Source organism: Gobio gobio, assembly GCF_949357685.1.
Source record: "Gobio gobio genome assembly, chromosome: 11".
Lineage (NCBI taxonomy): Eukaryota > Metazoa > Chordata > Actinopteri > Cypriniformes > Gobionidae > Gobio > Gobio gobio.
Window position 1 is genome coordinate 44776236 of NC_137104.1, and position 27944 is coordinate 44804179.

The 27944-nt window shown below is 38.4% G+C and overlaps 1 protein-coding gene across 1 annotated transcript; it reads right to left on the reverse strand.

The window, feature by feature from the left end:
* Positions 1 to 1032: 1032 nt before the first annotated feature.
* wipf2b (WAS/WASL interacting protein family, member 2b) lies at positions 1033 to 27704 on the reverse strand. Its single transcript, XM_079828424.1, has 8 exons — positions 27604 to 27704; positions 26543 to 26669; positions 23018 to 23150; positions 22676 to 22786; positions 10853 to 11518; positions 9680 to 9883; positions 3234 to 3335; positions 1033 to 2976 (listed from the first exon to the last, which is right to left on the reverse strand). Exons 2-8 carry the CDS (start codon positions 26600 to 26602, stop codon positions 2936 to 2938), a joined length of 1317 nt encoding a protein of 438 aa, XP_079684550.1. The 5' UTR covers positions 26603 to 26669; positions 27604 to 27704; the 3' UTR covers positions 1033 to 2935.
* Positions 27705 to 27944: the final 240 nt, after the last annotated feature.

Consider the following 27944-nt stretch of genomic DNA (forward strand, 5'->3'; position numbering starts at 1 on the left):
TACAGAAAAAAAAAGTAGTCTCGAGAGTTGTCTACATCTACTATAGACAAACACACCCAAAGTCAGTTTAGTAGTTTGTGGAACACAGATGATTCACATACTTAATTTTTCTTTTTTAATCAAGTCTTTCCTGAAAGACAAACACAATTTAAAGAACTGGGCCCATATGTATCAAGCATCTGAGAATTACTCACAAGAACACTGCTAAGAATTGACTTAAGAGTAAAAAAATTATTGGCTCAAAGCTGCGCTTAATAGTTAGTTATCAAGCATCTCAATCATACTTTAAGTGAAGTGCAGGACTAAATCTTATGTGTCAGTCTTAGAGTTGATTCACGACACTTTGCTGTGCCACAAACTGGATTTTGGCTGATGTCATAGGCATGAACCAATCACTGAATAGATGTCCTTATTTAAGAATATTCTCAGATAAATTCACATTTAAATGGTGAATTTTCCACCATGTCTTAATTACAAATTTTAAACTGGTGTGCTGTTAACTGACCTGCCTATATACGGCCGAGATTTTTTTTATATGATCAGGCACCATGGACTGGTGGGAGGAAGAAGCACTACTGCTTGCTGAATTAGTTGAACAGCGGAATGTTATAAAAGGCGAGTTCAGCCCAACATTAACCAGCGCTGACAAAGATGATGCCTGCTCTGCCGAAACGATACCGTTTGATTAATTAACTGCTCATTGTCAAACGTTTCAAAAACATTCTTCCTCTTCTAAAAAGATTTGCGCACGTCTCTGTCTCCTCAGTGCCATCACAAGCCCCTACTGGCAACTCCTAACCACTTGAGAGACCTCTCGAGCTGTCTTAAATAACTGGGAGAGTAAGACTGATTCTTTGCTTTAAGAAATTTGATAACTTGCTTTTATACTTAAGTTTGAAAGTAGGAGTACATTTCATGAATTCTCAGCACTTAAGACTAAAATGGCACTTTGAGAAGCTTGATAAATACGGCCCCAGATCTCTGTTGCGTCCTAAAAACATCAAAGTCCTGAAAAATGACACAGACATTGTTTGACCTCATGATTTTCTTCAGCTTTATTTCAACAGGTGTGGACAGGCTTTAGTTAAGCATGGAATGGTGACAATGACAATCCTCTCTCTCTCTCAATGTGAGTAAGTTATGCTCCTCTAAAGACATGTACACTGACCTCTGCTGGCAGACAGTAGGCAATTCAATACAATTATTAGTCTCAGAAAACGTCCTCAACCATATTCCGGGACAAGGATATACCATCGATTAGTCCACAACTTAATTTGAAAGTATGTTTGCCTGAAATTATTTACTATATTACAAGCTTTTTACAACTTAAAAATAGATTAATAACTATCACTACCACATCTCCCTATGTACCTGTAAATACACCATTTTTACATTTCTTATTTGTTTTAAAAATCCTGTACCGACACGTTAATCAGCAAATGTAAGGCAGGAGAACAGAAGGGCAAAAAAAGTCAGTCTAATCTACACTCAATATATGAGATGTTAGCTCTTCTGCAGAACTGAAATGTAGTCTATTCTCTGGAGATTAAACATGAACAGGAAGTCTAACAATGACACTGAACAAACTCCAAATATGGATAAACTGGGATGTCGTCATTAGTGCCAGTCTTGAATGAGTCTCGACTCTGCATGTTTGGCTAGGCTGACTGCAAACATCAATTGTACAATTAGTTGAACATGACTGGTATGAAATAACTAGTAACCACATTTCTGCAGCAATAATATTTAGTAAGACCACTGTACCAGAACCCTTAGTTACGGTCCTGTCATCCAAACAGCAGATGTACTGTTAAAAAACAGAAGTAAATGAAGCAACATAGAGCAATTCTGCAGCTTTACATGCGAATACACCCAACGTTGATATTGGAGGTCTCTCCGAAAAAGCAGCATGCATTGAACTTAATCAAGTTCCGTAAGGGTTAAAACGCCTCGCTCAAAGGCAGTCTTTGATGCAAAACCAGTCCGTAGGCAGCTTGTGGACAAGTTTCGCTTTCAACCGGGTCACAAACATAAAGTGGCATAACTGTGCCGTCCTGTAACGGGAAAATTACAGGGAAGCCAGTATTCACAATGCAGGTGAAAAATGTGAGGAATATTGCTGACATTCAAACCTGAAATAAAAACTCATGGTTCATCTTAAGAACAAACAATGAAAACTACTGGTTCCCAAAGGAGGATCTGTTTTACAACTGAAGGAGCCATGCTGATTTATTAATGGCAGAGCATCTGTTGGCACTTTTGGACCTGTTTTTACTCTCGTTCACTAACTTACCGGAGGATAATGAAGTCCAACAAACCCCCTGAGAGAACTTAAAGGTAATGGCTGTTCCCTGAAAAGGGGCACGACCAGGACAAAAACGAACAAACATCTAAAGCAGTAACAGCTTTTACAGTTCAGTACGCGCTCAGCTATGTGACTCGCGTTATTCACAGTGCATAACAAGGGGGTAGCGACTGAGAGAAAAAGCAAAACATTTAACATGACGTGGTAGTTAAGACGTTTTCCAGGGACATGCTTTCCGCTTCCCATCTCAAGTGCTACGCATTACCTACATGCAGGCTCGGACGCCATTACACTTCTGCTAGCTCTTAGTGCACATCAAACCAAAATGTGCAGTGCTACTGAGGTGAAATGTCATGGGTAAAAATAAAGTTGGCCATTATTGATGGTGGAATGCAAAACTTTTCCTCGTCTCACTCTTTTCTGAGTGAAGGCGACCCTCCGCGCAGGACAAAAGTGATGCGATGGAGCTTGCTTGAATGTAGAGGAATGTTATCCGATGGGGGAATGGATGTTAATAAGGTGCAAGCTTTGTGTCTTTAGATGTGCATGTGAGATTGTCTGTTTATGAGCGCATGGGTCTGTATGAAGAACCCTCGTCGCCGATGCAGCCCGAGCGACTGATCACAGTGTTTACCTCCCAACAGGTGGCAAAGGAGGGGCTCCTCTCATTACTGCCAAACAAACAGAGACGCGTATGAGTCCAAGCTCAGAGCACAAAATCATCAATCAGACATTGTATCAGTACCAGTTCATAGCCATCAGACACATGCATTCAGCCAACTCGTGCTATAAAACGACTGAAGATGAAAAGCATGCAGCAGGGCATCTTTACACAAGCTCAAAGTGGGATTCGTTACATTTATTTGTTGAAGCCTGTGTGGTTCAGAATCAAACTGCTAGATCTAACTGTTCATTTCCTGAGACATACCTCTGTTAGCTTTGCTCGGGTATATCTTGGTGAAGTGTCTATACTCTTCTGGAGGAGGGAAGTCATCCAGAGGATGAAAAGAATACTTGGACTCAAAATCATCTGTTGAAAGAGACAAAAGAAAACAAGGGTATTTAGAGAAGACAGAAGAGCAACTGACAGTGATCAGAATCCTGGTGAGCTGCATCACTTTACATTTGATATTTTAAATAAATGTACAATAGCATTCAAAACTTGGGGTCAGTAAGATTTCTTTTAAAGAAATTAAAGGTTTTATTCGGCAAGGACTCAATTAAATTGATCAGAAGTTATGGAAAAGACATTTATTATCTAACATGAGATCTCGGTTTCAAATAAATGCATCATGGTTTGGTTGAGCTAGGGTTGGGCGATGTCTACCAAATGGCATCAGATGATGTCTACAGTAGGTGCGTTTACATGGAGCACTGTAATCGGTTTAAAAGTCCAATCCGAATGAAAATGCTCCATGTAAACACCTCAATCAGAATAAAAATGCCCAAACCGAATGAAATTGTAATTTTTCGGTTTGAGAGGGGTGGGATAAACCTTTCAAACGAAAAATTCCACAATGTAAACGTCCTGATCCGATTACTTTGAGTGTACGTCTTTCAGTGGTGTGATTTACAGCACGCGCCTCCACAACTGAAGAGCGCGCGCCGCGCTCACACCAGGCTAATGTTGACAAGAGAGGAAAGTATGTTTTTCTGAGGTATTCAACTTTTTTATTTCATAACAAGTTTTGAACCTAATGTTGGAATAATGAAACAGACATAGCCAGTTGCCACACCATATCCTGACAGCGTTTGTCCTAGGCTTCAACTGCGCCTGACAGAAGAATTCATTTTTCTGAGGTGATTCTTACACTTTACAACAAATACTAAATAGCTTTTATAAAACTGTATAAGTCCTGGTGGCCGTTGAGAGTTGCCATTGCAACGGGGCAACATTAAAGCTGCTGGAGAGGACGTGTTGATATTTCTCTCTGTTTCTCGTAAGTTAGGCTATACATAAAAAAAGTTCAACAACTGCTTCAAATTGGTTAAGTTTAAAAAAGGTTGACATTACCCACGGTCTTTAATTAATTTTGTTAATATTTATACCTCTGTGATTATGGTAAATTTCCTTAATCATCTGAAATATTTATGCGTTTAGTATGTATCTAGCCTACTAGTAATGATGCTGAGCACGTCTTGAATGCTTTCATTCATGTTTCACCGTAAATCCTATGTTTTTATTAATAATTTGGGTGCATTTTATTGTTAATTTTGTGTTTTTCAAAATAAATTAATTGAATTCATTTTGAGTCCGCATTCATCATTCACAGCTGTTGAAATTGCCATTGTATAGGACATAAATTAGGTTAAATAAATATAAAAATTACCGACACAGAACTATTGATCCACGAACGTCGCAGCAATTATAATTGGCAACGTTACGAATCTATGCGACAGACAAACTCAGTGAGCATGTCACAAAATGATTCCGATTGACACCATCAGCACATGTAAACACCAAATCGGTTTAGATAACCTCTCATGTAAACAGTCCACCGAATCTTTCAATCGGAATGACAAAAAAGTGCGCTTGTAAACGTGGCTAGTGAAACCTTGTGATGGACGATGACATCGAGGGGTTGTGTTTGAGCGTTAAGCTCTGTTAACGTGGCGTGTGCCTGGAGAAAGAGAGAACGTGCACGGAGCTGAAAGTTCTTAATTGAAGCGTCTAGCTTTAGATTAAGCTACTAGAGGGTAAAGTGCTGAAAACAAACCACAAACCATTCGGTGGGTAACTGACAAGAATGAATGAACAGACGCATATCGTTGCCGATATACTGTTATTATTTCGGCATTACTACCTGCAGCACCAACTATACTCGAGGCTATTTCAAATTTGCCAAATGAAAGCACTCGCTGTGCGAACATTTTATCGTTGCCGGCAAGAAAGGAGGAGAAGACTGCAAGCAATCCTGCAAGCCCTGGCACCTCCATATGGGAAGAGACTAATGTGAGTGGCAATTTGTTTCCATACTGGCCGTCTGTTTCAAAAGATGAGTTGTCACGGGTGATTGTGTTATTATAAATAAATATTATAAATTGAACCACTGGAACTTCCTGTAAATGCTCTGAAAGGTCGAACCATACAGAAAATGCTTTCACACTAGAGCCGAACCAAACCTTTGTTCAGTTTGATCCGGACCAAGACTACCTCTTTTCGTCTGACCAAATTTCGTCTGTTTGGTCTGGACTGCGGTCCGGGGGAGCTTTACACCTGTAATTTTGATTCGGATCAAACTGAAAAGTCAGAAAATCCAGACCAAACAAGGTAGGTGTGAAAGAGCCCTGCCTTATGAGAGTAGTAACTGTAAAGGGATAACAGCGTGTAATTGAATATAAAATGTAAGACGTTTCTTATAGCCTATTTACAGGATAAAGAAATGACAGTAACAGGTTACTTTGTCCATAGCGAATGTGTGTGTGTTTGTGTTCCTGCAGAACATGGTAAAACCATGTTTTTGGCGTATTGATTCCCATTTGTATAACCACACAAATGCCATACAGTTAAACTATGGAGTTGAAGCAAAACCATGGTTCATTCATGGTTGCCAATGAATAACTACAATAAGCGTTTTTTATTTATTATTATTTTTGTTTATTTTGTTCATTGTAAAACTATGGTTAATTTATGTAATGGTAGATATTAAGGATGCCACAATTCTCAATATAATATTGAACCGTTCGGTACGGCATTCACAGTTCAATACACGTTTGTGAATTGTGTTTTTTTCAGTTTCGCATTTAATTAATTATTTTTCTACAAATTCTATAATTTGCCTCCATCCCAATATACTGAACAACGCGACATACATTCACATCACAGGTTAGTGGTAGAGTTATACTCACGGAACATTAATTATTTTTCTACAAATTCTATAATTTGCCTCCATCCCAATATACTGAACAACGCGACATACATTCACATCACAGGTTAGTGGTAGAGTTATACTCACGGAACACTATAGTTATTCACAATCACGGAAGTTCATTATTTGCGTGCGTTTTAAAGCCTTGCCGGTTTGATTCGCGTGTGCGGTTTTAACATGCGCTTTTCAGAGCGCGCGCACTAAACGCCTGTCAAACACGTGACTACTGGACTAAGTAGTCTTACTGCGCTAATACTGTCAAATACACACAAGGTTAACATAAACAGTCGGTTATGTCTAAAGTGAAAGTAAAATCGCATGCATGTCTGTATATTAGATGCACGCAGGTCTTAAATTGACAACAGCGCAGTGAACACGCGATCCTTAAAGGGACAGTTCACCTCTAAAATTATGTCATTATTTACTCACTAATACTGTTCAAAATCTGTATTAATTTCTCGATAACAGAATTTTCATTTTTGAGTGAAATATCCCTTTAATGTTAATACAACAACAAAAGACAGAAAAAATCACTCTTGACCGAAAAACTAATAAAGTAGCTAAGAATCAATGTATATTTTATAGTGAAGTCTATGCAGTGTTTTATTTTTACATTCATTCATTCAATGTCATACTTAAATGCTGCTGTACTGCTCTGAGCTGCCAGTGTAAATCTTTATATATATTTATTTTATATTATCCAATACACTAGGAATTTGTACAAGGGTTTTTTTTAAGTAAAGTTTTAAGTTTAAGTAAGGTTTTTCAATTCTTTTAAGTAAAATAAAGAAAGAGTATTGCAATAAAAAAGTATTTTTTCTCTTTAACCTCTTGCTGTTCCGGTCACCTAAGAATAGAATAACAAAAAATGTATGTGACAAGCCATCAGAACCGAACCGAACCGAAAACCGTGGTTAAAAACAGAGGTATGTATTGAACCGTGGACTAACTGTATTGTTGCATCCCTAGTAGATATATTCACTAAGTATGTTTTCATAGCACACATAGCTGACACATTTGATGTGGAATAGTGTGTTTTGTCAATAAAACATTGGCTTTTTATCTGATTAATCAAAAAAATAATCAGCCAACTAATTGATTATCAAAATAATTGTTAGTTGCAGCCCATCGTTCGGACAAAACCAACTGCATTAAGGGCCGTGACACACCAAGCCGGCTGTCGGGCTGTCTGTGAGCGACTGTCAGGCTAGTTTTTGCAGTGTGGGCTCATGTTGGCTAAAGTTCACCCGATTCCGCATGTTGAGTCAGCGTTGGGACCTTCGGTGAGAAGTTTAGCGAATGAGTCAGTACATGAGAATAATAGCGAAAGTGAAAGTCAAGACCGCACAGACAGAAGGCTGTTCTAATTTTACATCATCTTACCTACACAAATATTTTCATAACAGTCGCCTGGAATTAAGAAAGTGATCAGCATGACTGATATTCAAAATGGTAAGCAAGTGCTGCTTTGTTTATGATTTGTATATCTGCAGTCCAAGTTTCGGTTTCCTTTTTAAATGATGAAAATAGATTCTAAATCGAGATTAATCGCACCTAACATTAAAGTTTTTAATATTTCTATATTGTAGTATTTTCTCATTTAATCCCCAAATTAATGTAGAAACAACACAGACATATGTAACCTATATTTTAAATATTTGTTTAATGCCATCTTTTTATGAAAGGCCATTATCACCGTTACCAATAGCTACTGATGCCTCAATAAAATAGATTTTTTTCTCTCAATTTTATCCATTATGGCATTTCAGCATTACAGTATGATTAAAAGTGAACTTAAAACAATCTTCAATATATAAAAGGGCTCAATTATTTCTATTGGACCAGTTCAGATTTTTACTTGGCCAGTCAAAATGCACAAGTTATTGTTTTCGTTGTTTTAGGATATATACAGGTAGGATTTATACAGAAAGTGAATACATTTATCAGACACTTCAGGATGCACTTGGCCGAAAACCAAAAATAAATAATAAATGAATAATCAATTAATCTTTCTAACTTATTTAATAACCAACACTCAAATTGCTAAAACTAAATTGCACATATAAGGTCATTCATTTGCTTATTGAATTATTTTGTTTTATATATGGGAATATTTTTCTAAGTTGCTAGCAAAGGTGGAGTGTTTATTAATAAATCAGGTTATTTCCCAGTGGTGAAGTCAAAACGTAGCCTAATCATTTGTGTATCTGACTCAGAGTATTCCATTTATTATGTCTATTGTGAAGTTAAATAAAGTATAAAAAATTGAAGAGTATTTCAACATGTCAGCGGGAAATTTACAGACACATATTATCCTCTCAAACTGTTACAAAGGCAGCACTTCACTGTACTTCTGCACGAGATGGGAACAATTTTTTTATAATTTCCTGGTTTAAGAAAGAGTTTGTGATATATTTCCTCCTCCCTATAGCAACCACGCTTAAATGCTGTTAAATATTCCTGCTGTGGATACCTGTGAACTTGCTAAGAGTTACTTTTTTTAATAGAAAAATAAATCAGAATATTTTTATCTTCCTAACAGGTTCAACACAAAAGTGTTTTGTATCACCTGTGGCCAATGTTCCCTCTAAGCTGTGCATGTGAGCAGCCGCGCACTTGTGATGCGGAATAAAACCTCATGTTTTAAAGAAGAGTGGCTTGATTAAGTGGTGGAAATAACAGATGATGGACACAGCACGGTAACAAAACACCAAAGTAACACACATTAGTTTAAATAGATGTGTGTGGGGTTTGGGTTTCAGTGATGTTTAGATAACTATAAAAAAGTTCACATGTTCCCTTGAACATATTTAGCTATTAGATCTATTTAATAACTTCAGTTAGTTTTTTTTTTATTTAACAAATTGAAGCATTTAAACTGATATAATATACTATCAGTTTAAATACTTCCATTAGTTTTTATATTATATTATAGGCTATTAAATTGTATTATAGTGCAAGCCTAATAAAGAATTGATCTCACAAGGGGATTGTTTAGGGATCCTTGCCATTAAAACGTTTGAAAACCCCTGATATAGAAAATCCTGGAAATTCATAAGCAATAAACAAACATTTAATATAGATGGTTTAAATGCTGCCTGTCGCCAATAAATGACTGTACAAAAACACATTAATACCCATCTCAGTGTAACCGCTTAATTATTTTCATATTATATTATATTATAAAGAATTGAACTGTCCTAGGGGAGATTTTAATAGTATTTCTTGGTAAAGAAGACTACAGTTAACAGCACTGTAAAATGTGCTTAATTAGAGGGGACATTGCATGTGGCACAATGCCAGGGCTCAAAAATAAAGATGGGCAAATGTGAGAGAGTTTCAGAGCACATGACGGAACCGTCACTTGCTCTATGAGACCAGTGCAGCGCTAGATTCAATTAGGAGAGAACATCATCCAATCTCGATGAACGAAGGATGTTGAAATGACCATGTGAGGGTGGGTGAGACAGCAGGTGCGGGTTGAGAGTGAGCTTGAAGGACTCACCTACAAAGGAACGGGAAATGGAAGTGTGTCCATTGCGGATAGGCGGGGGTGGGGGCGGGGGTCCGGCTGGTGTGCGGGAGGGGGGAGGAGGGGGCTTGCCTCGGCTCGGGACATCCGAGGTGCTACCATGAGTCCGATACGGAGGTGGTGGCGGCGGCGGAGCATCCCGGCCATTCCGTGACGGCTGCCCAGGAACTGGAGGGGCTAATAAAGGAAATCATGTTGAAAACGTCAAGCAAAACCATCAATACACAAATAATTCAAAAACTGCAATTCTCTTGCACATTATTCTAACTCTTCTAAAGCCATACCATAGCTTTGTGTGGTTTAATGATCTGGCATCAACATGCCATTTTTGTGGTCCATTCAACTTTTGTGAAGTTATACAATTAATAGCGGCTTAAATTTCAGTCTGTTCCTCACACAAATCATTTGATGATGTCATACACTTGAGAAGACTTCTATGGTCCTTTTATAGTTTCCTATGAGGAACTTGACAGATGTGGTCATAATGATCTATAGATGTATAAAAAAGAGCAGCTTTAAAATTCCAGACATTCTAGAAAGTAGACAGTAAATAATGACAAAGTGATAATTTTGTCACACCTTTAGAAATATATACTACCGTTCAAACGTTTGGGGTCATTTTTCTTATTCAGCAAGAATGCATTAAATTGATCAAGTGACAATAAAGATATTTATAATCTCACCAAATATTTCCATTTCAAAGAAATGCTGTCCTTTCTATTCATCAAAGTATCCTGAAAAAAAATCTCCCATGGTTTCCAAGCTTTTTTAAACATCGGCAATGGTAATAAGAAATGTTTCTTGAGCAGCCAATCAGCACATTAGAATGATTTCTGAAGGATCATGTGACACTGAAGACTGGAGTAATGATGATGAAAATTCAGCTTTGCATCACAGGAATAAATTACATTTTAAAATATATTTAATTAGAAAACAGCTATTTTAAATTGTAATAATATTTCATTATATTACTGTTTTTACTGTTCCATTCAATCAAATAAATGCAGTCTTGGTGAGCATAAAAGACTTGAAAAGCAATAAAACAAAACTTACAGGCCACACATTTTCAAACGGTTTCAACACAAAATCTCTCGCAACAACAAAAAAATTCTCTGGAAACACCTTATGTGAGACTCGAGACCTCACCTGCTCCTCGTCCCGGGGGCTCTCGTGCTGGAGGAGGTGGTCTGGCAGCCTGTGGGGTGGGTGACGGTGGTGGAGGAGGTGCATGCCCACGTGTCGGTGTGTGTCCTGCCGCTGAAGGCTTCTTGCTGAGTGAGTTGTGTCTCTGGGGCAGTTCAGGGGCAGCCTCATTCACAGGACTGGAGGGGCCATTGGAAATCACAGACTGCTGACGGTATGGGGGCGGAGGCGGGGCCAGGGAGGAAGAGGAGGATGAAGATGAGCGGTTGCTCACAGGTGACGGAGGAGGTTTCACTGGTGGAGGTGGTGCGTTTTCACGCACCGGTGCTGGAGAGGGTCCTCGCTGACCTGGAGTCGGTGGAAGTGGTTTTTCTCGATTGTACAAGGCTGCTGTGGCCTTTTGCTGTGGGGCAGGAGGAGCGTTTCCACGCCGAGACATCGGGGGTGGCGGAGGTGGGGCAGAAGAGCTGTGCTTCATGCCTGTAGAGGGGCTGCTGCCTCCAGCAGGGGAACGAGAGAGATCAGGCAGGGACGGTCTCTGGGAACGGCCAGACTCTGTAGGCGAAGCCTGTTGAGAGGGACTGTCAGGATCATCGTGACTGCCGGGTGGGCGTGGGGCAGCAGAACGAGTGCTAGGAGGGTGCAACGCAGACCTGCCTGCAGAACCATCTGCAACACAGCACAACTGATTCAAGTAGGGCACTTCAAAATGTCTTAAAAGCTGTAGCTTGAATGATATGAATTGTAAAGTAGTGCTGGAACAACCCATTACGCAGTTTATGTTCATCTCTAATCCCCTGTTTTGTTTCACACAAAACAAAACTCTGGAGCAGATGCTAATGGCTAGTATGGCAGCGCTGCTTCATTGGGTCATTTTGTATTTTATGAGTGAGACAATCCCATTCTATAACCGAACTGACACCAGCAGATTTTCAGGACTAGCAACCGCATTTTCGACAAACCTGTGCTGAATGAATGGAACCGCATTGGACAACTAGACTTTAATGCTCTGCCATGATACTTTAACCTCTTAACAAGCGCCCCATTTTTTAGGAATTCTTTGAAAACGATATACCCAAATGAAAATGTCTGCAGCTCTTAAACCCTATGGTCTATATTCATAAACCTGGTCTTATTTTAAACTAGACACTTGAAATATTGCTACCCAAGAGTCATAATAACTCAAAGTAATATGGGAACAGAGTAATATACATGTAAATATACATGTAAGTGACTCACGTTTTTTGTTTTCACTTAGGGAAAAAAATATTATAATTTAATGTTAAGAGCCTGAAAATAACTTAAATATAAAACTGAATGTCTAATCATGTCATGATTCAAATATGAGGATGATTCTCTCAGTAATGTAGCTTCTGTGAGCTTTTATGTCAAGAAAAGTCTAGGCGTCATTTCAAAAAGGCCATTTATTTCATTTGCTATTGTAAAGAGTAGTTTTTCATTCAAATAAATCTGCAATAAACTGCAATATACTACTAATTATAATGGATAAACAGTTACTGAAAAACTAAAGCAACTATTTACAGAGATTACAAAGTGTAAAAAACTCATTTAGCTCATGGGAAGTGTCAATGAGAGACAGCGCGCTCCACTGCAGTTGCGCCATGGAGAACGCGCAGCCAGCGCAAAAACAGTATTCACCAAAGCCTACTTACGCAAACTGCGCAAGATAATGCCTTTTGATTGGTTACTAAGTCCATCAATCAAACCTTTGTTGGAAAGGCATTGGCTGGGCACCGAGTGCCTTTATCCAACGAAAACCATGGGCGCAATGATTGACAGCTCACCAAGCCTGTAAGGCACTTCCTCTATATGATGCATCCCAGAAGAGTCTCTGATTGAAGGAGAGAGACGAGGGAGGGTTTAAAATACGTGGGAGAAGCTATTCTAGCAGGGGGAGTTTGCCAGACACGGAATAGAATCGATATTTCATTGAAAATGGACATGATTGATCACGCTAACTCAAAACTCTCTTGCAAACAACGGAGGATTTTTAGTTTTTTCCCTATTTTTTCGTTGTTTTGGATTAAAAAGTGGGATGCATTTTGAAGAATGGACTCTTACACAGAGATGGATGCGGGTGTTTATTGGATTCGTCCGATCTGATCTGAACGACAGGAGATGAAAGATGAGTAACGCTGATATTATGCTAATGTTTACATGGACGGTCCTTTAGCGTTTCATTTAACCCTTTCCTCTCTGGTGTATTTATTGCAAAAACAAGTTCAGAACATGAATCTTGAGTGTTTTAGCTTTCAAATGATGCATAGTTTGTGATAGTTGATTGAATATTTTGTATAAAACAAAAGTAAATAAAAGTACACATCCCCCCACTTCCGTCAACCCCCCCGTCCACGATCCGATGCGGGTTAAGAAGTTAAGCTTGAAGTAGAGGGCACAACAGCATAAGAAATCTTTAAAGTCAACTTTCACGCTCCATTCCCGTTTTTGTTTGTTTATACTAGAGCCCGACCGATATGTTATTTTGGGGGCCGATGCGATACCGATATTAGGGAGTAAAAAAGCCTGATATCGATATATCGGCAGATATTCTTTATATGTATATTATAGTAAAGTAGCCTACCAGTCAAAAGTTTGGACACATCCGTGGGAAAGTGTGTCCAAACTTTTGAGTGGTAGGCTACTGTACTATAATATAAACATAAAAAATCTCTGCCGATACATATGGATTTTTTTCAACTTTTTTTACTTCTCAATATCTGTATCGCATCTGCCCCCGAAAAAACATATCGGTTTTGACTGGTACTGTATGTAGAATACAGTATAGGCTATACATTATATACATACATTGTACATAAATACAACAGAACAAACCTACATGAAAAACCTGAAAAGATTTGTTTTTCATTTGTATGTTTAAACTAGATTTTCAGGTAGGCTACAGAAGTAGTAATAAAATGTAAAATATCACGTCAGTCTTCACTGTATAAATATAGATGAACCCTTATTAAAGTTATTCAGTCAAGAGCAGTGAGTGATTTTTTCCCTGACTTTTGTTATCTTGTCTCGAGAAAACACTTCCCTGCCATTGATGAGATTTTCCTGCTTTCAGTGTTTTCACTATTATACGGTGGGGCCGCTATTACGCATCTCCTGAACGAGTACAAAATCTCCTGATCAAACCAGAGGAGAAGAAGCAAAAACAGAAGATGCATATGTGAAATAACGCGATTATCAACATTAAACAGCATATAAATCAAAACGGTATAATTAGTGAATTAAATGTCGACCCAGGACAAGCTATAGGACTGTGAAGTTTTCAGGTGTTGATGGACTCGATCTTCTCCATCTATGTTTGATCATCGTTCTGAATCTCATCTGTATGTAGTCTTTGACAAAAACTAAATTCTCCCAGCTTTTTGCTCAAAATGTTGCTTTTTTCACGAAAACGCACCCACATTCAAGTGTTGATAAAAAAAAAGAATGAATGAAGCTAGAATAAAACAAAGGATCTGTTCTTTCTTTTGATATATTGCATGTTCAGATATTCACACATGTTATTCTGTGGGCCATGAAACTTGTGAAAATGACCAAATATGCTGGCGGTGATGGCAAATTTCATTTTTATGTTCACTTAAGACATAACTGACTAGGTTTACGATGATACTCGACAAGATAGGCATTTTGACATAATTTTGTGTGAATATTCCCGCCCTGAGAGACAGGTGGCCACACGTTCATATCAGTGGCATATACGGCGATGCAGATATATCTGCGGCTCATATCGGCCGATAAAATCTTCAGACCGATAAATCGGTCAGGCTCTAGTTTATACCATCTGGACGTTTAAAAATGATCAGGTTAAAGCACGTTTTAAACAGCTTAATGTACATGCAAGTTAATCGGCGTTCTAAACTAATGCGCTGCTGCATTGTAACAAACACACAAAGACATTAACTCGCAGATCGCGCACACACAGAAACATTCAGTAGCGCAGAAATGCATCAACACTGTTCTGTGATTCATCAATAAAATTGCTTAGAAACTGTAAAGTTCTAGCATATATTTCTTAGTAACTAAAATATTAGTAGAGACTAGGGATGCATTGATGCAACGATTATAGATTTTGTTGGTACGATTATAGTCTAAAACATAATCACTGATTCACGATTATCACGGTTATTATGCATTCATTAATTTCACAACAATGTATAAAATCACATTAACACTATTTATATTTTAAAGTGTTCTTTTTTGCTACCTTTTGAACCAGAAATAACACAGAAACCAAATAATACAGCACAAATAATAATAAAGACAAAAGTCAATCTCTCCCTTTGGAATTAAAGAAAGGTGACCTCTGCTCTGTACACATTGTAAGATTACAAATTTATACATTGTTATATATAGGTTCCAATGTAATAGAATATAACTGAAAACATTATCTATATTTGTGTTTTACATTTTGAAGTAAACTTGAGGGAGATTACGTCAGGCTGTGTAAGTGGTTGAGACATTAAGTCTTTTGTCTCTATGCAATTTCCTGACTATTTACCATGACAAGTTTAGAGCAATACTGCCTGAGTGATTGGATTAGCATCTATGCAGTTGAATGGCACTGTTATGCTGATTGAATCTGGACGAGGGACACAGTTAAGTAGGGTGTGCCCTTTACCTACACAATATATGCATTCCTTTGTTTGAATGTCTCCTCCTCTGCTGTATAACCACTCCCCCTAACATATAGATAAATTGCCTTATTTTGTACTGTTAAATCAGACTGTTTTCGGGCGACCTGCAGCACAGAAAGTTCTCATTAAAAGAATTACTTCTGTTTGATCCCGACGTCTCCTGGTCTCCATACTTCAAGAAACAACTGAAGTTCACAACAACATCCATGTCAATATGAGGGAAATAAACTGAACTGTTACTGTCATCCATACGTATTCATTTGAATAATCTTTTTAATAATTCATCTAATTTTACATGTGGCCTAAGAAAGTCATGTCTATTATTTTGGTTGGTTTGTGTCACTGATAAATTCAAATGTGCTTCTGCGCTGTGGCTGGCGCTGAGCCAGAGACGACGCACTCAGTGCTTTTCATATATCAGTGTCACTATTCATATATCAATATTCATATATCACTATTCAACCACATAATGTTTATTTGAGGTTTCAGAGATTTAAATAGACATTTAAATGAATTACTAGCCTATATAAAAAACACGTATAGTTTGTTAAATTTAAACTCCATACACTGCAATCTATGGAAGCTGCAGTAATAATGCTTTCAATTATAATTTAAATAAATGTTTTAGTCATATCAGATACACATTGTGCATGACACAAAGTTTGTTCTTCACCCATGTTCACTGGCCACTTCTATGTATTTCGGGGGAAATTGATGGTTTTATGTGATGTAAACTGATCCCCTGAATTGCAAACTCATTGCGCGTTATATCAACTATGATCATTATAATAAACGATAGTGTTTAAATGATAAACCACATTCAATTCCACATATTTGACAATCTGAAAATATCATAATTCATGATATAGTTAAAAAGTTTGTAAATATTTTGAATAAAAAAAAGGAAAATTAAATAAACACGATACTTGTATGTATTGTGAGTGACTGCATGACACGTCGGCATGGAAATAATACATTCTAAAATAACGGTCGCTTTAAAACAAAACCTAAGGCTGAGGGATCAGCTATCCGCTTGTTAAGTCGTGATGTAAGGAAAGCCGTTTCTGGGTCCAAGCCTCAACTCATTTCACTTAAGAATGCCATTGACGGCCGTTTATGAGTGCTATTTATTCACATTAAACATCAAACATTTTAAGTACTTACAGTCTACACAACAGTCTCTGTGCTCACAGCGTCACAGACATTAAAGGGGGGGTGAAACACTCAGTTCCAATCAATCTCATGTCAATCTTGAGTGCCTATAGAGTAGTAGTGCATCCTTCATATCTCCGAAAAGTCTTTAGTTTAATTATATTTATAAAAGAAAGATAGGCTGTACCGAGTCTTTCCGTAAAAAAACGAGCGGCTAGAGGCGTATAGTGTGGGCGGAGCTAAAGAATCACGAGCGCGCGCAGCGATTGCGTTGAGAGCTGAGAAAGCTGTGACATCCTTAAACGTGTAAAAGAAAACGTTATCCTAAATAAACCATGGAGATCAATCGGATTTAGCCATACATATATGATCCAGAATCAGATCTAGAGGCTGAAATTGAACAGGAGAAGCAGCAACGACGACTACAGCAGGACGTCTCTATGGTATATACCGTAAAACGTATAACTTATAACGTTACCTGCTTATAGCGGCTTGTCATGCGCGAGTTTTAAAACATGTGTGTTTACTCATGGTTTATGAGGACATCATTTGATTTATGGACTATTGTATGCGATTTAATGTTAGCAGTAGCAACGGAACGGTTTTGCAAGTCAGACTTGTGCGTGTTTACATAGAAAAACAATGGAATAACGGCGCATTTGAATGAACGAGTCAATAGGTAACAACACAAAGACATTTGAAGCAGTTTTAATCACCGCCTGCTTCCAACCTTAATCGCTGGAACCGCTCCATCTGTCAGCGTTAGACAAGCTACAAATCCGGAGTTGAACTGGGCCTTGTTTATAAAACGATCGTCGCTGGAATGCAGGGATCCCATTAATGCCGGGTTCTTTGGGAAGCTGTACAGGGTTGTCTTGGGTTTCCCAGACAACCAAAAACACACATCTTTGGGGACATTGTTGATTTTGTGACGTCCTATGACTGCAGCGCAGCCAGCTTCCCTAAAACCGAGCACAGCGCTATAATGGGCGTGCATTTGCGCATGCGCCCTACCAGGAGAAGAGCCCGTATGGCCCCTACAAGGACATTCCGCCCTATCTGACGTCACATATACCCATACTCGGAAAAAAAATTCCGGAACTTATGAGAAACCGGAAGAGTATTTTTGCCACAGAATTACTCCATCAAACGTCCAACTTTTTTTTTTTAAACTTTGCCCATGTTTAGCATGGGAATCCATGTCTTTAATAGTGTAAAAATCTCAGTATGCATGAAACAGCATTTCACCCCCCCCTTAATATTTTATCGATTTATAAAAGATGAATCACTGTCTGGCCATCTGGAATTTTGATATGGAGATAAAGGTTATGATTATAATTTTAGTATAGTATTACACCACAAGGGCCTGAAATTAACACCCGGCAACGCGCCAAATGCGGGTGAATTTTGCAATTGGCGGGTAACACTGTCAGTCTACCTGCCACACTGGCAGGTAGCCAATGAGAATTGAGTGATTCATTGGGCAGTTTGAGAGGATGCGACTACGTTCATGCGACCGGAAAGAAGATGAGGTCCTTCTCTGACTACGTTTGGATGTGCGAGTATTAAACTGTTGGTGAGATGGGACGAGATAATAATGCAACGCTGACGTAGGCTACAGTACAACGACAGTTGCACAGATGTGTGTGCGTGTGTATGGGAGTTGGGAAGCGGTGAGAAAATGTCCAGTACGCGGTAACTTTACCAGTAATAATAATATTAATTTAGTTCTGTTTAACCGTTCCTGAACGTGACTAAATCATCCATCAACACAGTGTGATGTGTTCACATACGAGGTGCGGTAGGGCTATCTGTGGACTCAGATTAGCAGCAGTCAGTATGACTGTCTGTGACACGGGACATCAATGAATAAAAAGATTTTTAAAAATTTATATTGTAAGAGTTATTATTACTTATATTGATTTCTTAATAACTTGACAGCACTTAAAGGTGTATTCTTACAAGTTAAAGAACAATATGTTTGTGGGACAAGTGGATTTTTGAAGGGGCAAGTGAAAGAGAATTTTACTAGACAGATTAAAACATCAATAACAAAAAACTAGGGAATCAACAAAATGCAAGAATGATCCTGCATTAACTTAGCGTAAGTGGCGATCGATAGTGGATAATAATATATAGCCTAATCTGTATAATAAACCTGACCGTAACAATGTTGCACTGTTGACGCTCGCGCAGCCTCTCGAGGAGAAATCAATGTTACTGAATGATTCAGTGTTTGAAAGAGTCGTTTGTATCAAAGATTCAATGACCTATTCATAAACGACTGCCTCATTCTTGAATGAATCAACCGTTTGAACGAATCGACTCACTCATTAAAATGGTCACCTGCTGCCAACTACTGCCGGTTTACTTTCATGTTTAAACATTCTTTCCAACTTTACTTATTTGTTTATTCAAAAATATTTAAAACAATCCCATAAACATTTTTTTAATGCAGTTGTAATTTTTCAGTGTAAATTATTTCATTTGATTGGTAACAGCCCTACAGTGCCTTATTATATTCCTAGATCAAATTTAATAATATAAACTGAAAGCTGAAGCATAGTCTATATTTAATAAGATTATGGGAAAAAATGCCCTTTATAAAAGGTAAAAATATCAAAGATATGCAGATTTAAATATGGCAAAGCACGTGAACAGGCTTAATGTCGAGGAGAAAAAAAAGTGGCTGGTAAAAAGTCACTGTCACTGCCACAGAGGCTGGTGGTCAAAAAAGTTAATTTCAGGCCCTGTACACCGAATTGTGTGTGTATATTAGCACCATTTGTTGTATTTCTTGTGGTATGAGATAGAGCGTTTGGACCCGGAAGTGCTGCTGCGTGACGTCAGACTTAACGACCGAATAGACTGCCAACTTGGTGGAAATACATGTTCGCTGTTTAGTTCCTCTGCCACAGTTAATCCAGTGTGTACAGTACTAGTTTCCTCCGTGTCTCTGATAAGCACGGCACTTTAAACTGGTGCACAGCTGGTGTAACTTTGTTTTCATTTTGTGCAAGTTGCGTTCCGTGCCAAAGAAACACTCGGAGCCTTTACGGTTAATTGACCGTGACTTTGTTAAGTGTGGTTAATTGAGAAATCAGTTAAATCGCTGCATCTCTAGTAGAGAGAGACGCTGCCAGGTAGAATGATTTGCATTCATCCGCACATCCACTGGAGCTGCAGTGGATGTGAGCTGTGAAGCTCAAACGTACTCTCTGCGCTCGTTTACTAAGCATTTAAAGTCCTTGTTGGATGTTTAAAATATCTGATGGATAAACTCTAACCTCGATTGGACTTAATCGATGGATTAAATAACACACTGTCGATTGTGATAAAACTTCCCAATGTTATGGACATCGCCATTTTTGATATTGTCGCTGAATGCGGTTGAGGAGTCCTGAAAATGTGCAGGCTCGTATTACGCGGCACTGCCATACTAGCCATTAGCATCTGCTCTGGAGTTTTGTTTTGTGTGAAACATTAGGATTAGGGATGAACATAAACAGTGCGTTCCAGCCATAACTGTAATGCTTAGTTCACAGTGCACACTTTTAGGCACGATTTTCACTTTCCGACAGGTTTTGCGAAATCGAAGGCAAATCGTTCATGTGAGTGACAATCAAGCAGTGTGAATTATAAAAGACGCGATCTGATACAATCGTGAGATATTTTGCATGCTAAATATCTGGACCTGTCGACGATTCAAAATCCTGCTGTGTAAAATGTGTTCTGACTGAAAATTACATCGGCGATGACCTACAGCCAATGAGAGAGCACGAGACAGGGCAGCGGGATGTTCAGAGAGGAGTTATAAATCAGAATCAGGGCTGCAACTAACGATTATTTTAATAATCGATTAATCTGTCTATTATTTTTCCGATTAATCGATGAATCGGATTAAAATAAAAAACTTTAATTTCCAATCCTTTATTTAAAAACAGAACTGACAGTGCAAATTCACAGTGCAAAAAAATCTTCAGAAAGTGCACAGGTTGCTACAATAAATCTTTTTTTTTTCTTTTTATAAAAAAAAAATACTAATCAGAAAACTTAACAGGATGTTAGAACTTGTTCTCTAAACTACACTCTTTTAATTTTTTAACAAATTTAATGGGTTTAGTTAAATTGTAATGCATTAATGATTTCTCTAAAATGTCCAAACCCATCATATACTCCTGAAGCAAACATCTACTGTATTAACCTATTAATATGAATGATATTAAAGTTTAAACATGCAATCCAGACACAGATTTAACTGCTGTAACATATAAAAAAATATGATGTAAATTAAATAAAACTACTCCTCCTAAAGAAGAACACTATGTCTTATTTTCAATGAATGATATGCATTCTTTATAACAACTTTCATTCAACGTTCCTTATAGATTAAATAATGAATGTATAATAAATATAATGAATCCTTATTAAAACTTAAGAGGTGATTTTCTCTGTCTTTTGTTGTTTGATTAATATTAAGAGCACAAATAGAAGCAGGTTAATGGACTGCTGTCACTTTAAGACCGAATGCTGACTGAAAATGACAATGGATATTAGTCATAGTTTTTGTCATTCAAAGCTGGTTTTGATTTGCATCTCTTTTTTGTCTGTGAAAAATGTTGTTTTGAAATTAACAAAGCAACAGTTTGAAAAATGAAAGGGCCAAAAAAGGCAAGTGAATAAAAACGTGTCTTTAGTCTTGCAAACTATACCACCCCTGCTTTACTACTGTTATTAACAAGCTAACGCTAACTTGTCATGCTTGTCAAGCTGGATAACGAGTAAACAAGCACCAGAAGAGCTACTGGAGGGATGTCATGCTCCTCACTTCCAAACGGAACAAAAGTGGGATTTTGTAGTGACTTAACGTTACCCTGTTGTTGAACTCCCTTCCTCCTTATCAAGGACTCCAAGATGCTTTCGTTTTAGGTGCTGAATCACCACCGTGGTGCTCTCATGCCATATCGCGTCGCTTTTCGATTTATTAATGGCGCTTTTCGACTGGTACGGCTCGGCTCGGTTTGCTTTTCCTCTGCGTGGTACGACGGGTACAGCACGGCTCGCCCGCTTCCACTCTGCTTTGCGCTCAACCGTGCTTTTTTTATACTCAAACATCTCCGCGTCTTATTGAGGGGCATAATAGTCGCGCGACACAACGAATCGATAATGAAATTCGTTGCCAACTCTTTTAATTATCGAATTTTATCGATTTTATCGATTCGTGGTTGCAGCCCTAATCAGAATATCATTATTACACATAAGCTTTACAATTTAATCAAACAAAGACAAAGCACAAACGTTTGCTTAACCTGCCGCACATTGCAAAATGATTTATTTACCCCCAACTCTCTTTGCAGAACACAATCCCTGTTCCCCACATCTCCCCAACCATTTCCTCCTCCATAATATTGTTTTCTTTTTCTCCTTTTCAGCATACAGACAATTTGGATCACAAGCTTCTTGCGGGCTATAATTTTTAATGGCAATTCCAGTCTTGCGCGAGAACTCCGGTCTCACGCACGTGTGATCTTGCGTTATTTCCTTCTCACTTCTCGCATGAGAAGTTTAGCTGTGAAACGTAGTTTGCGCACCGGACAGAGTTGTCGGCGATACTATGAACAGTGATCTGACGAGTTTGAATATCGTGCAGTGTGAACTCGGCATAAGTAATGTAAAGATCCTTCAAATTCTCCTGCACCAACAGCATATGGCACACAACATAGGGTGTGAAAACCATTTCAATTTCTGGGTGAAGCCTTTAAAACGAACACGCCGACTTTTTGGGACTTTAGCTTATTCACCGTATCCCCCAGAGTTAGTTAAGTACATACATACCATTCTCATCTCCGTGCGTGCCATAACTCTGTCTGACGCACCCACCGCTAGCCTAGCTTAGCACAAAGACTGGAGGTAAACGGCTCCATCAAGCCTACTGGGGGATACAGTGAATAAGCTAAAGTCCCCAAAAGTCTGCGTGTTTCTTTAAATAGACCAACAAACACACCTCCTACAGGTCGCAATTTTGGGACGCCACCCTGAAACAGCCCTCCCACTGGCTGGACCGGTGCAGAAGACCCTCCACTGCTGGACACTCCTCCACTGCTTCCTTTCGGCTCTGAAAAACACAAAAGAATTCAATGATGTACCACACTGAAAGCTTACACTACTGTTCATCTTACCAGCCCCATTTATATCACAGTTTTCAATTTGGGGTGAACTATACATTTAGGTAAATGCATTGACTTTTGAAGTTTAACATGTGCATTAAAAAAAATTTGAAAGATGAAAGCCCATCAATATGTTGACCTCTCAAAGTCAAGCTATTCCCAACTGTTTTTCCACTTACTCTCAATCATCGGTGCACTCCTGTCACTTACGACGCCAACTTTCTTCAACATGGCCCCTTTGCAGATATCAGAAAGCAATGCGCCTCGGCCCTTCGCTTCATCTCGGTTCAGCTTTGGAGGGGTTGTGTTTGCCTGTGGAAAAAGTGCATTTCTTTTTCGTTCAGGTATACCAAGGGTTCGCAGAGACTGGTGAAATTTGCGATGTACTCGCTGTGAATACAGTGTTTCCCACACATAGACTAATTCGTGGCGGTGCGCCACAGAATCAACACCGGCCGCCCCATATTGCGTGTCGTTATTCTTCTTCTTTTTTTTAACCCTGTTTAAAACACGCAGCGTATTCGTTCAGCTGCACTTTCTTTCCCTGCTCTCCCTCCGTCTCTCTGTCACTCACACGCGTCTCTCGCTCTCAAACCTGCTTTTGTTATGAAACAAAGTCTAAGCTTTTACATTTTTTAAAAGTTTTAATACGGAATTCAAACAATAAATAGCGTTTTGGCGCTAATGTGGCATAACAGTTAAAGCCAGAGGCGACATGCTCTCATCTCCCGGCGGCGCGCGGTCACGTGTTTCACGGAGCTCTCTATACTTCTAGCGCTGGGTCAATACATTTAAATGGATAGAAGACAGTTTCACTTTACAGGTGTTTGCAGGTTTTGGTAAACAGTACAGCATAGTGTGCATTGATTATTACGTCAACCACTTTACAGTATCATTTTACTATGGAGAGTGATGGAGATGCAACATCTTAACGTTAATGTTTTTTTTTGTATTTAGCCCTCAGGTATTCCTTACTAATTGCTCACACTTGTACTCATTGGTGGTCAAATGTGACCATACACCTTAACTATTTTTCAATTAAATAAATGTTCTATATTTTAGTTTAATAATATTTATTGAATATTTTGAGGAGATCTTTTGGTACTAAATAGGCCTACTATTTGTGCAATAATTATGGTCCATTAATGACCATTTAATTAATTAAATAAAAATAAATACTTCTAATATATTTTTTCTTATTTATATTACAATTAGTGTAGTAATTAATGTTAAAAATTGAGAAATCCAATGCAAATTAGAGTCATTATGTGTCTGGAAAAATAATTAATTTCATTTGTAATGCCATGGTTTACCCACTATAGGTGTCTGTATGGCTCTTTAATAAATATACATGTATCTAGTCTAGTTGCTCAAAGTATTGCAGATCATAACTGCTTACTTATTTTTAGGTTTTGCATTTGAATACATTTAGACATGATCAAACAGTAGATTTCTTTAAAGGTGAACTATGTAGGATTTTTGCAGTAAAACATCCAGAAACCACTAGGCCAGTGTTATATATTTTGTTCAGTTGAGTACTTAGAATATCCCAAATGTTTTCAAATATTTGTAAATCGTGAGAAAATTGCTATTTTAACCAAGGAGCCGGGACGTGTGAGCTATGCGTGTGAGGGAGTCGCCTGTCGATTGCGTCATATCTGCGTCACCCTCGGTCTCCGGTTTTATTCAGTGAAACACTTTACTCTCACTGCAGTGTGAACAAGTGTCATAGCAGCCGCTGAGCGAACGTCATAACTTCCTTTTCAACACACTCAGATATATCTAATACGATAAACAGAGCTGCGTTACCTCACACCGGCAACCGTGTTATAATAAAAGTTCCCGCCAGCGACTATGCCATAATAACAGTCCCGCTCTTCAATCGCTCCTGCGGCCTTGCTCAGCTCCACAACACTCGGTCCTGCTCTGCTTCAGACTACAGTAATGTTAATAATCGCATCCATGAACATGATTTCTGCCCGAGTCCTATCCTGACTGTTTCCCACCGGCTGTGAGGTGAAGACCACATGTCCCGAGATTCTGCGCTCAAACGTGGCGTCATCAAACTACGCCTTTGTTTTGAACAGGCGACCTCTAGTGGACGGAAAAGTTACATAGTGTAGCTTTAAATGTGAAATTTTAAAACATTAATAACTTGCATCCTAATATTTTTAATGATACTTATACAAGAACACACAAGTGAATATTAATGAATGCGAGCAAATATCATTTAAAATAGTTTGAAATAGTGCTAAAAAGACAAACTTATTTTCCCTTATATGTACAGTAGGCTATATACATATGAATTGATACTGAATCAAGATCGAAATAAATCGATATTTGTGCCAATCACCTAGGGCTGTAACGATTTGACCAAAAATAAAAACCACGATTAATTGAACATTTGACCTCGATTACGATTAATGAACGATTATTTTGCTTTTCTTTTCTTTTTTTTTGCCCTCATAAGGTTGAGTAAGTTCACTGATAAGGTTTGTTCTGTAAATATTTTCTACTATTAAAAGTGGATTTTTTTTTCTAATGAAAAAGTGCATTTCTTTGTGATTTTAAAGTACTTGAAGGAAACGGTTCACTTTCAGCAGTTATTGTCTATGGGGAAGATTTCTGCTTGTTGTACATTAGATACAGATACATTAGCACATAGGCCTACATTACATTTATTTGAATGCATTAATAAGAGAGTGATTGTGTGTGTGAATTACTCATACTGTCTCTATTCATTATGAAGCTGTGGTTTGTACTTACTGCAAAGGTATTAAAATGTATGCCTATAACGGTTGAGTTTCTTCGCTCCTTTAGTGACTTTACTTTGGTCACAGGACAGCGTTGACACTGCGTTTCTGCGCTGCTCTCTGCGCGAGCTTCTGTCTGAGTGTTCGTTTGTCACAATATATCAGGCATTAGTTCAACATAATACACATCTGATGGTCGAAACTCGCTTTAATGTTCAAACTGGCAGGGCTTAAACCACCGACAAATGACAAACGTTGTGAGGACGCACTTGATAGAGGTCTGCCTTCAGGGCGCGCGCGTTTTCAGAGACGCGACACGGCTCGGCTCTGTGTCACAGAAAAAAGCTGAGCCCTGAACGGAGAAGTTTTCCGTATTGTTGTTTTTGAATAGTGCACAATCGCGTTAAATGTTGAAACTGGCAAGCCTTTAAACGCATTTACTTGACAAACTTTATGAGCACGAAAGTGAAAGCGATCTGGCTTCGGGGCTTGCGCGCGCCGTCTCTTTGTGTGTGTGTGTGTGTGTGTGTGTGTGTGTGTGTGTGTGTGTGTGTGTGTGTGTGTGTGTGTGTGTCAGCGCATAGGCTATAAGAACAGCAATAAACTGACCTGTATAAACGGTGTAAAACATGCAGTTACTATAGTGATTCTGGGCATCTATAAACACAGATAACTGCTCCTGCATCTCTCTGTGTGCCTGCAAACTGCACTTGATGTGACTGACGGGGCGGAGTCACGTGAAAACCGAAATAACCGACATGGGAAAAATACGTCGGTTAGAGGTTCTGAATGTCGGTTTCGGTTATTTTTCGATTAATCGTACAGCCCTACAATCACCAACCCCAAATACCCCACCCTTATCCCACAAATTGGTTTCTAATCTGTGGGAAACACTGTGAATATTTTTTTGCAGTCCCTAGTAAAGTTACCAGGCATCTAAAGAGTACTTACCAGGCTAAGGGTGGGGGGAGGAGGGGGTCCACCTGGGGGTGGAGGGGGAGGAATGGGCATCTTGGATCTGTGTCGGTTGTTTGCAGCTGAGTGTGTGTGACACTTAAAACTTCATGAAGACAGTTACCTAATGAAACAGAAAATAAGTAATGTGTGAATGATTTTATATATACAGTACATACACACACACACACACACACACACACACACACACACATATATACATACATAACATGTATTTATATACACCCCAAATAGAGTACAGAATAGTATAAAGTATAGAAGTATATATAGTATCGAATATATAACACAATGCAATGCACATGTAACCTCAAACACTCAACAACCTCAGCACTTTTGCATAATGACTATTTAACATACTTTTGCACTATTTACGTTGACATTCAGTCATGCGATTCATAAGTATATTTACATTCATAACTGCTGGAAAATGGTGCATATACATTGTCCAAGTTTACAGGGCAGAACATGTGCATATTCTGCTCCATTTAACATGTTGACAACCACACACTGAAGCTCAGGTAATATCTGACAGCTCATGGCTTAACTTAGTAACGTTAACTTAGTTCTTTTAATGCCATAAAAATACCATATATACCGCATGAACAACACTCATTAGTAAACTGTAAAATACATTTATATAGGATCTCCGCAATTGTGATGCCCAAGATGGCTGGAACAATGTTATCAGTTTATTGTACTATAATTTAGTGCAATATGATGAAGCTAGATTATATGATATGTAAACAAAAACGGCCTGCAGTCTACAGCTATTAAACTCCTATACTTTTTTCAGCTAATGTGTTAACTAGGAAATCATTAAATATCGGTCGTCAAATGACATTTAAATGCATGTGTCGTTCTTTATTTGCATATATATTTGATTGTGAATTAGCTCGACTTTAGCCTTAGCTTAGCTTGGCCTCGCGCTTGGCAGGTGCATCCGTCACGTTTCCGACGGTGCGTGAAGAAAATGTTCCGTTTGGCCGAAACTTATTTAATGTGTTTAGGTGATAAAGTAATACAATGTTTGTGCCTACTTTTTTCCGCAGTGTCCGATGATATCGCAAACCGGGATCCCCTCATACATGATCTCGCGCGTCAATCGCCTTGATTTGCTCCCCTGTTTGGACCGGAAATTACGTCCGCGACTGTACGTTTTCATGTGATACTGTTTATTATTGATTTTTTTAACGCTATTTTTATTAAATGAACAAACGCAAGGCAGAAACGTTGATGTAACGTTACTTGTTGTGATTATTCTGTCAATTTCTATTTAAACGCTGTAAAATGCCTAATTGTTTTATTTTTCGCTCAAATTGTTGGTTAATGTATCTTAAAGAATTATTATAGTATGTCTGTCTAGTAACGTTATGTGTGT